This window comes from Lampris incognitus, chromosome 17 (assembly GCF_029633865.1).
Source record: "Lampris incognitus isolate fLamInc1 chromosome 17, fLamInc1.hap2, whole genome shotgun sequence".
Taxonomy (NCBI): Eukaryota; Metazoa; Chordata; class Actinopteri; order Lampriformes; family Lampridae; genus Lampris; species Lampris incognitus.
This window is the reverse complement of record NC_079227.1, coordinates 7,191,407-7,208,606: the sequence shown is the minus strand read 5'-3', so window position 1 is coordinate 7,208,606 and position 17,200 is coordinate 7,191,407. Positions and strand designations below refer to the sequence as shown.

Here is a 17,200-nt window from a genome sequence, read left to right as displayed (position 1 = left end):
ACAGGAAAACACGCAGGTGATGTGGTCTCCAACAAAATCAAGGTATGCAGCGTTCTGAAATTAAGGTGGAATGCCTTTATTTTATAATGGCTGCATGATTTAAAAAAAAAAAAACATTAAAAAAACATGACCAGCTGCATTCGGGTAGTGTAGCGATCTATTCCGTTGCCTACCAACACGGGGATCGCTGGTTCGAATTCCCGTGTTGCCACCGGCTTGGTCGGGCGTCCCTACAGACATGCCGTGTCTGCGGGTGGGAAGCCGGATGTGGGTATGTGTCCTGGTCGCTGCACTAGCGCCTCCTCTGATTGGTTGGGGCACCTGTTCAGGGGGGAGGGGGAACTAGGAGGAATAGCGTGAGCCTCCTACACGGTACGTCCCCCTGGTGAAACTCCTCACTGACTGGTGAGAAGATGCAGCTGGTGACTCCACATGTATGGGAGGAGACATGTGGTAGTCTGCAGCCCTCCCCGGACCGGCAGAGGGGGTGGAGCAGCGACTGGGACGGCTCAGAAGAGTGGGGTAATTGGCTGGATACAACTGGGGAGAAAAAGCAGGAACAAAAAAAACATGACCAATATGCATCAACAACACAAGGCTGTCTTTGGGGTCCAGGATTTTTTTTTTCTGGAGACTACATCTGCTGAGTTTTTGTTTGGTATGCAAATGAAAGCTTTTTCAGGACCTGCAGATACCTTACATCAGATTTCTATAACATCATTCATTGTAGATAGATAGACAGACAGACAGACAGATAGACGGACGGACGGACGGCCAGACAGACAGACAGACAGACAAGACAGATAGATAGATAGATAGACAGACTGTTCTTGAGGAAATTTGTTGAAACAACCTGTACATTAAATTACAAGTTTAATACATACATACCGTCAATGGTGTTGAGTGCTCAACTAATGAGGACCGTAATATATCAACACGGATACAGGAAAAAAGATTTTGGTGAGTAGCTGATGAGTGTGAGACGCACAAAACAGGCCTGTACTGCTATGCATTAAAATCTTTTTTCCTCTATCCATGTTGATATATATATATGTACATACACTCACATAAGAGTACACAATAGAAGTACATACTAAAACCAACGAACATGATATTCAATGGGACATGGGTACACAAAGACCCGTAGGTTACCTGCAGATTAGTAGTTTACCTACAGACTAGTAGGTTACTTATAGACTAGTAGGTTACTTGCAGACTAGTAGTTACCTGAAGACTAGTAGGTTACCTCCAGATCAGTAGGTTACCTGCAGACTAGTAGTTTACCTGCAGACTAGTAGGTTACTTGCAGACCAGTAGGTTAATTGCAGACTAGCAGTTACCTGAAGACTACTAGGTTACTTCCAGACTAGTAGGTTACTTACAGACTAGTAGGTTACCCACAGACTAGTAGGTTACTTGCAGAATAGTAGGTTACCTCCAGACCAGTAGGTTACTTGCAGACTAGTAGGTTACTTACAGACTAGTAGGTTACTTCCAGACTAGTAGGTTTCCTGCAGACTAGTAGTTTACATGCAGACTAGTAGGTTACTTCCAGACTAGTAGGTTACCTGCATACTTCCAGACTAGTAGGTTACCTGCAGACTAGTAGGTTACTTGCAGACTAGTAGGTTACCTCCAGACCAGTAGGTTACTTGCAGACTAGTAGTTACCTGAAGACTAGTAGGTTACCTCCAATCAGTAGGTTACCTGCAGACTAGTAGTTTAACTGCAGACTAGTAGGTTACCTGGAAACTAGTAGATTACCTACAGACTGGTAGGTTACCTGCGGACTAGTAGGGCACCTGCAGACTGGTAGGTTACCTGTTTAGCCAGGCATCCTGCAGCAGCAGCATCATGTGGTTGACAGTGAAGAGGTGTTGGCTCTGCCAGCTGTGGCTCTCCTTGTAGCTTGCGGACCAGGGGACCGGCCCACGGATTACCCTTCTGGGGAAAGGCCGGGGCACGCTGGAGATGAGGAGGCGCTGGCGCTCACATGGGTCCCTGAGGATGTATTCCACTGATGGAGAAACAAGATGGATGCCGAGAAATAGAGCAAGAAACGACATTTTCAGGTAAGAGGAGAGGTGTTTTCTTAGGGAGGAGGTGAGTGATCACAGTTTGGGGGCTAGCTCATACTGACTCCCACACTATCAATGACAATGAAAGAAATTCTTCCATTCATGTACTTACTTCTTTTTTTTCATTTCATATTCTTGAATACTTGTATATCTGGAAGCAACATATGTTGTTTTATCTTTATCTAGACAGTAAAAACACTATTTTGGCAGGAACTCTAATATGGGCTCTATGTTTGCTGTAATCAAGCTGAATAGTCCCATTAAATACCATGCATGTTTGCATTTAGCATGTGGTAGTACTATGTTACTATGTCTGACTGTATGGAGGTGTATATGATGTATATATTTATGTATGAAGGTGAACATATATCCACTTTCATACATACTCGCATTAAGCTTGTATGATAAGATGTGAGGAACTTGTATTTTAATGTGTGACGCTCTATCTATCTATCTATCTATCTATCTATCTATCTATCTATCTATCTATCTATCTATCTATCAAATGAATTTTAAGTTGAGTTCACTACAGTTTTGTTGAATAAACAAGTTTCGGTCAAGTTCAGATCTCATTTGTACTCATGTAAGTTTGCAAAAACTAGACTCTGGTCTTAGAAGGACGCTGAACATGAAGACACGAGGACGTAATGGCAACATTTTAAAGTAGGGAACAAAATAACCGAGTAGCTAAACATTACAGTGTCTCTTGGAAAGCATCTACGTACCGTACCTAAAAATGCCAAAAAAGTCTAAATAATATCTAATAATAGGTAACATCTAAAAAACTATGTAAGTGACTAAGCAAAGTAAGATACTAGGCGGAATGAAAATCCTTCCGTTGAAAAGCTCTTCTCAGACTGATGAGAAGACACCATGTTGTCTTGTACCTATGCTCTTCCTCAGACTGAGGCCGTAGTCGCTTCTGACCTCTTCAAGCAGTTTCCCCCTCAGATTCCGGATGTTTCTGTCGCTCTCCTCGCTGACGGGAGGCAACAGACACATGATGTTCTCTATCTGCTGTGAAGGCAGAGGGGCCAACATGGCGCCGGGGATGCCGCTGGTGATGTAGTACTGATACCTCTGTCGGAACAAAGACACCGAAAAGGATTTGACTCCTTACTCTGTTCTTTATGTGATACTTTTGCTCTCATGCACTTTATATATTCAACATTCAATATGACACTGCTGTGAACTTGGAGCACTCTGAGATTTATTTTTCACAAAAAGAGTTTATTCTTTTTTTTTTGGTGGATTTTCCCCCCCTCCCCCTTTCCCCCCCCAATTGTACCCAGCCAATTACCCCACTCTTCCGAGCCATCCCAGTCGCTGCTCCACTCCCTCTGCCGATCCGGGGAGGGCTGCAGACTACTACATGCCTCTCTCCGATACATGTGGAGTCACCAGCTGCTTCTGTTCTCCTGACAGTGAGGAGTTTCGCCAGGGGGACGAAGCAGGTGGGAGGATCACGCTACTCCCCCCAGTTCCTCCTCCCCCCAAACAGGTGCCCCAACCAACCAGAGGAGGCGCTAGTACAGCAACCAGGACACATACACACATCCGGCTTCCCACCCGCAGACACGGCCAATTGTGTCTGTAGGGGCGCCCAACCAAGCCGAAGGTAACATGGGGATTCGAACCGGGATCCCCATTGTTCATACTGCTAAATTTACTTAGTTATCTAGTTATTTTTTTTGTTACAATCGGTGATTTGTTGGAGTTTTATGTAGTTAAGTGACACTTACTTCCAGATCTCTCTCATTAGGTTCAGGCTCAGCAGCCCGGATTTGCTCCTCTTGGCGGTGCATGATATCCAGCTGCTGGCTGGGGGTCAAAGGTCGGCTGAGGGTCATACAGTCTCTTGGACTGGTCTTTGACTCAGGTGAGCCTGGACAGCAGGGAGATGACTTCCTAAGGAGGGGCAAAGTTGTACTATTCAGTTGTACTTGTTACTACTACAGATGCTAAATTTGCCAAAACGTGTTGTTTGTATTGCATAATGTACCATCCTCTGGGTGTGAGACTGTCTCTCTCTTCAGGTGGTGACGATGCTAAAAGAGTAATTAAGATGAAATATACTTTTGGAATAAATTTACAGAGTAGTCCTGACACCTCAATCTCACGTTGTCTATACATGCTCCAATTCAGGGTCGCAGGAAGCAGGAGTCTATCCCAGCATGCATTGGGGGAAAGGCTGGGAGACATCCTGGGCAGGTCATCAGTCCATCACAGGACACACACACACACACACACACACACACTTACTTGCACAACGTTCATACCTTTGTGCAATCTAGTATCTCCAATTCACCCAACATGTAAGACTGTGGGAGGAAACCCACATATAGACAGATGGACTACAACCAAACCCAGAACCTTCTGAATGCGAGACAACGGCGCTAACCACTGAGATACTCCTGAAACTATCTTTTCTTGAGATAATAAAATAACGCCGGTGACATGGCAAGATCCAATTTTAGCCAGCGAGGCAAGAGACAGACATAAGAGCGAGGAAGGATACAGGGCCCCGGAGCAGCTTCCGGGGGATCCCGGACAGTTCCGCGTCGGCACCGCAGGTTGCCCATCTTCAGGTGCACCGCCTGGGGCCTGTAGTTGTTCGCTATGGACTCGCTGGGGGTGCGATAGTGTCGCTGTTCCTTAAAGGGAACCGCCAGAGTCCTGGCGGCGTACTGAAGGATGGGTGGGCGGTGAGCGTGCCTGAATACATGCTGGGATAAAAATCACAAGTTTGAATCTTTAAAGCTCATGGCGGTGACAGCGGGGAAAGGGCCCGGCCAGGATTTCTGCAGCAAAATCACTTATCACATTAGTGTAAAGGCGAATGACACCGGCCGAGTTTGCGAAGACCGGACACTACCTGAGGGTGACGCTCTCTTACTTTATCACAGTCTGAGGGCTCTATGTCAGGGGCCCCGGGCAGCGGGGGGCCATGAGGACTCGGGTGAGCTTCCATCTGTGGCTGAGATGCAAAACACAGTAGAAAATAACTGGCCAATCCTTCTCCAGCATGAAGCTTCCCTCCTGTGCACAATGAAGTGAATCAGACAAGTGAAAACAACCGGATGTGGTTATCGTGAGTTCACTGGTAGTGACACACCAAATGCAACGTCCAAACAAAAACACACAAAACTAAATCACTTTTAGAAAACAGGTTGTTTTTTTTTAAAACGTTATCTGTTTATCTGATCCATTTTGGTTCACCTTGTTGCCGCTACGACAAAAGCCATAGCAACGGGAGGGCAACAGCAAATACAGACACATTGATGAGAAAATATCGATTATGATCGCCCCTCCCATTTCAAACGCACGCCGCTCTAAAAGTAACGGCGGCAAGACTTTCCTAACGGCCGATGACGTCAGAAATACCTTCTGGCGTTCGCTCCTCGGCGCATCAGTTTAGACGACGGTCCCGTTTATTTTTGTTAAGTTCTGTCAAAATGTGTGTCTGTTGTTTTTTTTATTTAAAAAAAATAAAATGTCCTCCGCCTCAGTAACGTTCGCGAACTTCTACTCGTGACCGTCGTTTTCTTCGCCGTTGAACCGGCCGGCGTCGACGGTCGGGTCGTGCGGGGTACGCTGCCCTCTGGCGGCGGCGTTCGGGACTGCGCACAGCTGACATCCGGGAACGCCGTGTCCGTGGCAACAGCGACCGCGGCGTTTCCGAGCAACGCGGCGCACGGAGAGGCGTCTCCCTCGTTTCTGCACGTCTGAGCAGAATGTTTCCCCTTCAGTTTTGCTGCTTTAAAGTGCGAGATTGTTGGAATGACGCTTAATACTTCTGGGGGCGGGGGGGGAAACATTTGCGTGGCAAATACTGAAAACTCTGTACGTTAAGGGGCCGCACAAGCTCACGACGGACAAAATTCAGAAACGCAATCCCGCTATCGCAATTTCACAATTCACGTGTTTTTCCCTCTTGTAGCCACCAGGGGTCGCTACGTACAAATGAAAATTGCCTATTGCGTTTCGGACGAGGCTCGACTCGTTTAGGGTTTTGTGTGCAGCCGCTTGGCTTGTTAAAAAAAAGAGCCTAAACAGTTTAAGACTCTCATTATGTCAAACCTTTACCAACAGAACCGTTGCAAGAATACGTGACAGCCACAGCCAGTCTGTGAATGACGTCTTGATGGCAAAAATGAAATGCGCGTGCACGCACACGCACACGCACACGCACACACACACACACACACACACACACACACAACGCTCTGCTTTGCACTGTATTCAGCATTTCTCCTGACTTTACATTGCTGGCTGAAATACAGAATACACCCTTTATACCTGCAGGGTGATGTAGTTGATCCTGAACTTGCTGATTTCTCTCTCTCTCTCTCTCCTCCCCTTCTCTCTGGAGGCCTCATTACCTCTGTGGTAACGGACTGTCTTCACTGTACTTGATGGGAGCCCAAAAGCACACTTTCCAGGAGTTCCATTTCATTTCTCTCTCCTTTTCTTGCTGAGCGTTATGCAATGCACTGTAAGGGGGACATTTCGTAGGTTTCTCACGGGAGACATTTTTTCTCGATACACCACGTATGAACAGTGCTTACGTTACACACGTGAGTCAGTGGTTCCCTTTCAACAAGAAAGGAAAGTACGCTAGAAAAAGAGGGTCGGTCGAGACAGCTGAAAATGGAAAACAACACAGCCCTGAAGATAAACATGCAAACTAATGTAGTATATGATAACTTTCTAAGGCTGCAGTATTTATGATGAAAGCTAATGCACGAAGATCCCAGACATGAACGCTCTTGTGTTGACTTGTTTTAATGGACACTTGTCCGGCAGACCAAAAAACATAGGGTGCATAACGTTTTCCATCTTCATCATAGCAGCCAAATGAGGAAGAGTAAGGCAGGTAGTGTTGAGTCTGAAGAAGAAGGGAAGTTGTTGTGTCCAACAAGCAGATATGACAGAACGAGCCGGTAGAAGACCTTTACCAACATAGTGCAACATCAGTAAGTAGAACTCACATTGTACGTATACTGGTACGCTCTGTCATGTCCATCTACCTCAGGCATGTATGTAAGTAACCTGCTAACATCTATTTCAGCATCTATGATATATTCTCTGTACCACTGCACTTTACCGCCTCTTAATAAAAGTGGGAAAAGGTGGAAAGATGGCGGCGGAAAGTCACATTTGCAGTGGCCTCACCCAGTACTGGTATGGGACGATGGTGGCGTGGATTCAGGTTTGCGGCAGCCTCACCCAGTACCGTCCATGCAGTGTCTTTGTCCACGTCTGCAGCGTCTAAGTTTGTCTTCGTTTGATGGCTGGGAGAGCTGGCACTGGATCGGCTGGGAGGGCCTGGTCTGCAGCGTCCTGCGGGCCCAGGGACCACGGGCCCTGCCTGCAGCTGTGCCCGAAGGGCGGTCTGACAGGACGTGGAAGCGGGGCAGGCTAAGCTAACTGCTAGCCCATGCAGACCGGCAGTTCCGACAGTCATCCTGGCTGGAGTTCGTTCCCCTGGACAGTGATTTTTCTAGTTTAGTTTAGATATATGTGTTAGTTTGGACATATGTGTTCTTGTAGCTTTTGGATGTGTGTTTTTGTCTTTGTGTTGCGCTGCTGTGGGCTGGGGGGAAACGTTGTTTCGTTTCATTTCATGTGCACAAGTGCATGAAATGAAACGACAAATAAAGTGTTTCTGATTCTGATTATTTCACCTGTATAAGTCAGTCCTTGTGTGTATATCTGAAGACTGTTGTGTTGCAGTGTTGTTATTCAACGTTAAATACACTGAGAGAGCCACAACACCGGAGTCAAATTCCATGCATGTGCAAACCTACATGGCCAATAAACATGATTCTGAGTCTGAGTCAACCTCTCGCTTGCAAGTATCACGCTTTAATTTTTTCAAAAGTGGAACCAGCGAGATGATGTACACGTTTCTTGGTCATTGTCACTATGGTGCGACTGTTTTAAGTGCTGCTGTGTGTTTTGTTTGTGAAACACTCAGCAAAATCAGAAGTCGCAGATTCAGAGAGAATCAAAAGGTCACAATGGACAACCTTCTCTTTACTTCAGCTGTTCAGAATCTCCATATTTACTTCATAGCAATACGCAGCATTATAATATAACTTTCACGTGTAGGATAAGCAGAATTCTCTGGGCAAAAAAAAAAAAGACCCTTCAAAATAAAAGTCCCAACCCAAGCGTGTGACCCATTTTCCCCGTGATGTCCCACAACACAAAGAGGATGCAAAGTGGTTGTTTTTAGAGTGCAGCTGTTGTAAATATAGTTGTTTTTGACACGCTCACCTGGGAGGGGTTTTCATCACGGAGATGATAAATAAGCGTCGGCACCAGAAGAGCCCCCGTGCAACAACCCCAGAGAGAGCTGGGGAGCAATCCATCATGCCCTCCACTTTCTGTACATTATTTAGGGGACCCTGGACTGGAGTAGAGAATGGGGGGAAGAAGTAGGGAAAAAAGAGAAGAAGAGAGGATAAAGAGTTCTGCGTGAGCGAGACATCTAATGTTGAATTTAACGAGGGATGATGAGGTAATTAGACACTTGTAAATAAGGGAGTCCACCTCCTCGTCTTACCCAACCAGTTTGGCCTGATGCTTTGATGCAGATCGGGTTATCGGTCTGACCTGACGCGGACTTGAACCGTCATTAAATAAATATCACGTATGTTGTTTTCCCTTTACAATGCAGTCAAAACACTGTGATAAGACAAATGTTGGTTCTTATATTACTGGCTGATATCAGACACGCTGAACAAACTTTAGTCCACCGTGGCCCTCAAAGACCTACTGCTGACCTTGGTAGGAGTCACCTAAAATCTTTACTTGTGGTAAATAATCACCAATAAACCTTCCTTAAACATGAAATGAAAGGTGTCATGATCTGTTTGTTTTGCTTATGGTGTTCAGACCGAGGTCCCTGGACTGCGGGTCTCCTAGGATGAGAAACCTAAAGCTTCGATGAGGAGATCTGAATTCATATTTTATCAGTCCCAACTTAATTTTGATCGCCTCTACACCGATCAGCCCAAACAGTGAAATCACCTGAGGCCACTGCCATCAGGGAATACTGTTGCCATGAAGACTCAAGATTCAAGATCCTTTGTTGTTACGTCTCATTATACAAGTACAAGAGAGTAAAATGTTTTGTGTTTCGGCTCCTCGACACTGCAGCAACAAACGCAATAAAAGAACAACAAAACAAAACCAAAAGCAGTAATAATAATAAATAGTGTGGTGTATGTAAAGAGCTGTGTGTGTGTAGGCTCCGCCTCAATAAATGTGCATAATGTGTGTAGTTGTTTGCATAGTTATGTGTTTGTGTATGCCAAGTAAGGTGTGTGTGTGTGTCTGTGTGTGTGCGTGTAAACTGATGATCCGCTGAAGACCATAGGTCAGTACCAGTCAGTCCGGCAACAAACAGGCTTTAGTGTCTTTAATGTTCTTTGTTCAAAAGCCTGGTTGCTTGGTGGAAAAAGCTGTTCCGGAGCCTACTGGTCCGGGCTTTGAGGCTGCGGTACCGCCTGCCTGACAGTAGCAGCTGGAACAGTCCGTAGTTGGGGTGACTGGGGTCTTTGATAATCCTACAGGCTTTGCTGACACAACGTCCGTTATATACGTCCTGGATGGAGGGAAACCCACATTCACTGATGTCCTGGGCCGTCCGCACAGCCCTCTGCAGCGTTTTGCGGTTGTGGGCAGTACAGGTCCTATGCCAGGCGGTGATGCATCCGGTCAGGATGCTCTCGGTTGTGCCTCTGTAGAAGGCCCGTAGAATCCTGGGCCCCATGCCGAACTTCTTCAGTCGCCTGAGGTGGAAGAGGCGTTGCTGTGCCTTTTTCACCACATGGCTGGTGTGTTCATCCCAAGTGAGGCCCTCGGTAATGTGGACACTTGAAGCTCTTGACTCTCTCTACAGCAGTCCCGTTGATGGTGATGGGGTCCAGCCTCCCTCGTCTCTTCCTGTAGTCCACAATAAGCTCCTTGGTTTTGTCGACGATGATAGAGGTTATTCTCCTGGCACCACTTTGTTATATTGTTGACCTCTCTCCTGTATGCCGTCTCGTCATCGTCAGGGATCAGGCCCATCACTGTTGTGTTTTGTCGCCGAGTTGGAGCTATGTGTGCCCGTGCGGTCATGGATGCACAGGGAGTAGAGGAGGGGACTCAGGACGCAGCCCTGGGGGGCTTCTGTGTTGAGGGGCAGAGGTGTTGGAGCCCATCCTCACCACCCGGTGTCGGCTCAACAGGAAGTTCAGGATCCAGCTGCACAGGGCACAAGCTGGGGTTGAGTCCCAAGTCCCCGAGCTTGGTGTAGAGTCTGAAGGGGACTACGGTGTTGAATGCTGAGGTGTAGTCTACAAACAGCATTCTCACGTAGGAGTTCCTTTTCTCCAGGTGGGTGAGGGCAGTATGGAGTGTAGTGGCTATTGCATCACCAGTGGATCTATTTTGTTGGTGGGCAGATCGGTGGGGGTCAAGGGTGGGCGGTAACATGCTACAGATCAGCGCCTTAACAAGCTTCTCAAAGCATTTACTTACTATGGGAGTGAGAGCAACAGGACGCCAATCATTCAAGCATGTTACCTTGGTCTTCTTCAGCACCCCGGCACAATGACTGATGACTTAAAGCAGGAGGGGACTACGCACAGGGAAACGGAGAGGTTGAAAATATCTGTGAAGACATCAACCAGCTGCGCTGCGCACGCTCTGATCACCCGGCCTGGAATGCCATCCGGCCTGGCCACTTCGCGGGTGTTCACGCGCATGAATGACCTGCGCACGTTGGACTCGGCGATGGCCAGCGCGCTGTTCATATTGGCAGCGGTGGGGGCTTCTTCCAGGAGGTTGGTGTCAAGAAACCTCAAACCGAATGTAAAAAACTATCAAGCTCGTCCGGGAGGGAGGCAGTGGCATTGGCTGCGCTGCTGGGTCTCCTTCAGAAGTCCGATATTGTGTGTAATCCCTGGCACATGCTACGTGGGTCGCTAAGCACTTAGTTGTTCCTCAAGTGCTAACGACCCCCTCAAGTGCTAACGACCCACCCATGAAGGGGTGTACTTGGTCTGCAACAATGATTAGGTAGGTGGCATGAATGCCAGGACCCAAGGTTTTGCAGCAGAACATTGCCCAGAGCATCACGCAGCCTCCGCCGGCGTGCCCTCTTCCCATAGAGCATCCTGGTGCCATCGCTTCCCCAGGTGAACGATGCACACGAACACAGCTGTCAACATGATGTAAAAGAAAATATGATTCATCAGACCAGGCCACCTTCTTCCATTGCTCCATAGTCCAGTTCAGACACTCACGTGCCCATTGTAGGGGCTTTCAGGGATGGACAGGGGTCATCATGGGCACCCTGACTGGTCTGCAGCTACGCAGTCCCATACAGAGCAAGCTGTGATGCACTGTGTGTTCTGACACCTGTCTATCATCTACTACTACTGCTACTACTTTTAGCTGCTCCTGTTAGGGATCACCACAGTGGATCATCCGTTTCCATCTCTTCCTGTCCTCTGCATCTTCCTCTGTCACACTAGCCACATGTCCTCCCTCACCACATCCATAAACCTCCTCTTTGGCCTTCCTCTTTTCTTCTTGCCTGAAAGCTCCATATTCCGCATCCTTCTTCTCCCAATATACCCAGCATCTCTCCTCCACACATGTCCAAACCATCTCAATCTAGCCTCTCTTGCTTTGTCTCCAAACCGTCCAAACTGAGTTGTCCCTCTAAAATACTCATTCGTAATCCTGTCCTTCTTCGTCACTTCCAGCGACAATGTTAGCATCTTCAACTCTGCCACCTCCAGCTCCGCCTCCTGTCTTTTCATCAGTGCCACTGTCTCCAAACCATATAACATAGCTGGTCTCACAGCCATCTTGTAAATCTTCTCTTTAACTCCAGCTTGTACCCTTCTGTCGCAAATCACTCCTGACACTCTTCTCCACCCACTCCACCCTGCCTGCACTCTCTTCTTCACCTCTCTTCCACACCCGCTGTTACTTTGGACAGTTGACCCCAAGTATTTAAACTCCTACGCTTTTGTCACCTCTTTTTGCATCCTCACCATTCCACTGTCCTCCCTCTCATTCACGCATATTCATTCCGTCTTGCTCCTACTGACTTTCATTCCTCTTCTCTCCAGTGCATACCTCCACCTCTCCAGGCTCTCCTCCACCTGCTCCCTACTCTCACTACAGATCACAATGTCATCCGCAAACATCATCATCCACGGAGACTCCTGCCTGATCTCATCCATCAACCTGTCCATCACCATTGCAAACAAGAAAGGGCTCAGAGCCGATCCTTGATGGAATCCCACCTCCACCTTGAACCCATCTGTCATTCTAACTGCACACCACCTCACCACTGTCACACTTCCCTCATACATATCCTGCACCACTCCTACATACTTCTCTGCAACTCCCGACTTCCTCATACAATACCACACCTCCTCTCTCGGCACCCTGTCATATGCTTTCTCTAAATCCACAAAGACTCAATGTAACTCCTTCTGGCCTTCTCTATACTTCTCCATCAAAAAGCAAACATCACATCTGTGGTGCTCTTTCCTGGCATGAAACCATACTGCTGCTGCTGATCATCACCTCTCCTCTTAACCTAGCTTCTATTACTCTTTCCCATATCTTCATGCTGTGGCTGATCAACTCCAATCAGTACAAGTCCTTTTCTCCTTCCTTAGTATCTAACCTCTCATACAACTCACCATATGCCTTTTCCGTTGCCACCTCTCTCTTCACTTTATGCCCCATCTCCTTGTACCCGTCTACGTTCTTCATCTCTCTGACTATCCCACTTCTTCTTTGCCAACGTCTTCCTCTGTTTACTTACCTGTACTCCCTCATTCCACCACCAAGTCTCCTCGTCTTCCTTCCTCTGTCCTGATGACACACCAAGTACCTTCCTAGCTGTCCCCCTCACTATTTCTGCAGTGGTTGCCCAGCCATCCGGCAACTCTTCGCTACCACCCAGTGCCTGTCTTACCTCCTCCCTGAACTCCACACAACAGTCTTCCTTCTTCAACTTCCACCACTTGATCCATGGCTCTGCCTTCACTCTCTTCTTGATCTCCAAAGTCATCCTACAGACCACCATCCGATGCTGCCTAGCAACGTTCTCGCCTGTCACCACCTTGCAGTCTCCATCACCAAGGAGCTTAGATATTCATATATAATGATTCTAAAAGCTTGTCTCCGGGCCGGATTCCCTGTGAAATCTGGCAAAATGATTTACGGCACACAGAATGGATACAGAACCACTGTTAAGAGAGTTATTACCTCTGGGCTGTATATCTTACGAACAGCCGCTTTTCTCTCACTGATTTCTTCAAAGCAAATACACCAGCTACCAGAGGCTGAAGAGAGAGACAAGGCTTATGTAAAAAGTTGCTGTTTTTCAACAAAGCACTACATCTTTTATACTATTTAAAACTCTTTTTTCTTTCATTTTACTTCCAATATCTACACAGTTTGCTAAGGACTGCAAGTGTGAACAGAGACTTTTTTGTGGGCGTCAAACAATGCAAACCGATGGCCAGCCTGGCTCCTGTGTTTTTAAATGGAGAAGAGTAGGGGATGGCAAGTCATTTACTTTTTTCAGTCAGTACCATACAACAATTCCCACTGTTATTCACCAGTCATAATAGAGTCTCATGAACTGGCATTCGTATAAAACCCCACTCTATCGTGTAATTTGCGCTACCTTTCACTGGATGACCCCAGGCTGCCCCAGGTCCTTTGTGTGTGGAGTTTGCATGTTCTCCCCGTGTCTGCATGCGTGGACATGCATGTTAGGGTTAATACTCCTGTCTGTGCCCCTGAGCAAGGCAATGGAAAGAAGAACTGGAGTTGGTCCCCGAGCGCTGCAGCTGCCCACTGCTCCTATACAATAGGATGGGTTACATGCAGAGAACACAATGATGAAGCAAAGCTTAACTGGATCATTATTTGATTAATTTTATTGCTTTTATTTATTTTCTCCCCAATTGTAACCGTCCAATTACCCCACTCTTCCGAGCCGTCCTGATTGCTGCTCCACCCCCTCTGCCGATCCGGGGAGGGCTGCAGACTATCACATGCCTCCTCCGATACATGTGGAGTCGCCAGCTGCTTCTCTTCACCTGACAGTGAGGAGTTTCACCAGGGGGGGTGTAGCGCGTGGGAGGATCACACTATTTCCCCCAGTCCCCCCCCCCCCCAAACAGGTGCCCCGACTGACCAGAAAAGGCGCTAGTGCAGCGACCAGGACACATACCCACATCCGGCTTCCCACTGACAGACACGGCCAATTGTGTCTGTAGGGATGCCCGACCAAGCCGGAGGATAAAACATCTCTTATAGGCTCTTCAATTGTTTCTAATTTTCGATTCTCTGTTGTTCCAGAGCCCTTTGAAACCGTCTTTTTATCGGGGCATTTTCACATCCTGCTTTCATGTCTGATTATCTCTGATGTAACGCACTTTGAGCTGCATGTCACGCACGCAGAGCTTTGTGACTAGAGTTTAGCATTTTTACAAGGACGACAGTAATGATAATAGTCACGTTATGATCATTGTTACTATTGGTATCAGGTAACATTCCGCACAGCTCGAGGTAAAGCAAAATTGGCATCAGGCAGAATTTTAACCACACACAAGTATAACTTGATCTCCTCTATTAATCGTTAATGAGGATTTTCATCCTCCAGATGAGGCCCGCGAGCTCGGCCTCATCTGGAGAACAGGTAGGGGGCAGATCAGGTGTAGTCCCATCAAGGCCCGAGCACCTGATCTAAAAACCCCACCGCGTGTTTCTCTTCTGTTTGTTTTTCAGGACCGCTATTTTTTCCACAGAAACGTCGACGCGTGCACATTTTCAGTTACTGTAAAGGTGTCATTTCCGAGGACTCAATGATCGGTTGACGAGTATAATCATTACCGTCCCTTGAGGACGGACAGGGAGGCAGCATCTGTGCTTGCTTTTCAGAGTGCTTGGTTCGGAGTGACACAACAGCAAATTAAATACAAGAGCTTCAGCTGTTGTGTCATGACTAAGCGCTTAATTGGCCTGTCACGCTGCCGCAGACAATGGCCTCATCTCCAGCTCTCTTCCCACTCCCTTTGTTTAGCTTGACCTGAGATGTGCGCCTCGCAGCGTCTCACGTCTCACGGAGGAGCCACTCGGGGACGGGCGGAGGCGGCGGGAGGTGCGTGTAGGCTGATTGGAGTGGGACGGCGAGGACCACCAAACCGCTCTGAGGTGGGCGGCGCAGGAGGGGTTATTTTGGGCCGCAGAGACACAACTTCCACTGCAAATGATTATCTCTGGGTCAAAATGGCGGACAGCCTGACAGACCTTTTGGTCACAACCATGGCTGACATGCCTCCTCTGGGGGTGGAGAGAAGTTCCCCCTCATTGCCCACAGTTTAAAAATGATGCAAATGCAATAAAAAAAAAGCCAGCTTTGTGTCGCCCTCGATTCAGTCTGTGGTCACTTATTTTTTTTTGTTTAAACATAAAGTAATTTCAGGCCTGTTAGCATTTTGTAACTCTTAAACAAATCACGTTTTTACAGTTGCACAGTCGTCTTGACAACAGACATGACACTCCCTGCATTGTACACCACACACCTCCCCCTTTTTCCCCAATTGTATCTGGCCAATTACCCCAATCCGGGGACGGCATATCACCTCCCTCACGCCTCTGGGCGCACGCGCTTCCGATGACGTCACGGCCTCACCATCCCACTTCTGACACCAATGCAGCGAATTTTGGGAGGAGGAGGAGGGGCAGCCCGGGAAGCGATATTATGAACCCTACATAGGCCTCGCCAAAATCCCGTTTCTGGCTTTGTCACGTGTGCGCCACCGTAGCAACGCGAAAATATGTTGTTATGGGGTTAGCGCTCATCAAGGAAACGCTGTACACCCACAATTTAACCTGTCTAAGTTATCCACAATCAACATTAATATAATACCGATAACGTATCCAAGGAGCAGAGGCAGACCTTGTAACCTAAAATTGTTAGGTTAGTCAACTTAAGGCTATTCTTTCCCTCACAATCATAATTTCAACCCCACGGTTCACTTTTTAGACGATTCATAAGTTATGTAACTTAATATTTTGATTATTTTTAATCAAAACCAAAAATAATCTAGACTTCCTGCTTAATTTCGTTTTCAGGGCAAACACTTAAATCATAAGACAAACATCCTAGTCATGTCTTTCACTTCATTTACCAGAAAGTTTACATTTTCTACTATTAGCCTAGGCCTATAGTGTATAGTGCACAGTGTTGTATAAAGAAGGCCTGCTGAAAAGCTATAGGCTACTTGGGTAAAAGTAATGAAGTATCAGACATCGAAACTACTCAAGTTTCAATGAGCAATGAGGATCATGAACAGAGGAGAGCACATAAGACTGCCATTTTAATTATTATTTTGCCACTAGGGGGAGAAATTTACTAACTTTGGCGACCAAAATTGAAGGTAGCTAACGTTAGCTTTGCTTCGCACCGAGTTGATAGTTGATTGTTTCCTTAGCAACGCAGCGGAAATCCGGCGTCCGTTCGCGAGATTTGGGACAGGGTACGGGATTTTGGCGAGGGCTATGTAGGGTTCATAATATCGCGCCCGGGAACCGCCACAGCCGGGAGACGAACCCGTATCTCCCACTCCGCAAGCGACAACGTTAACCAGTCGACTAAGAGGTCCGACTTATTCGTGTACGTTACAGTATTTTTGTTTGTACGGGTATCCGCCATGCTCAGTAGCGCTGCTAGTGGCCGGAAGCTGCAGTTCATCGTTAACGTTTCGGAAAACGGCGAGAGCCGATCTTTTACCGTAATAAGAGGAAGCGGAAGGACATGGACGTTTGTCAAAAAGGTCTTCCTTCTGTGTTGAACCCTCCACATGAAAAAAAAATTTAACCATTGTGGTGACCCACATCTATATATCGAGAGACATTCACCTAAGAGGACGGTGTACCTTTAAGGGAAGAGGCGAGGGGTCAGATAATGCACTTCCGCTTCCGGTTCAGTCAGTTCAGCGTCGTTGTCGAACGCATGACATGCAAAGTTGGAGCCAGTAAACTACCTCGACTACGTCTACTCTCACGTCTCCTGTCTCGTT

General features: G+C 47.2%; 1 protein-coding gene across 1 annotated transcript in view; it reads right to left on the bottom strand.

Moving 5' to 3' along the window:
* dnah3 (dynein axonemal heavy chain 3) overlaps positions 1-5,095 on the bottom strand; it is a 56,947-nt gene extending 51,852 nt beyond the window's left edge. The window contains 5 exon segments of the mRNA XM_056296665.1: positions 1,822-2,017; positions 2,966-3,158; positions 3,821-3,986; positions 4,647-4,804; positions 4,975-5,095. Of these exon segments, the coding sequence (XP_056152640.1) occupies positions 1,822-2,017; positions 2,966-3,158; positions 3,821-3,986; positions 4,647-4,804; positions 4,975-5,049 (788 nt within the window). The 5' untranslated portion in view covers positions 5,050-5,095.
* Positions 5,096-17,200: the final 12,105 nt, after the last annotated feature.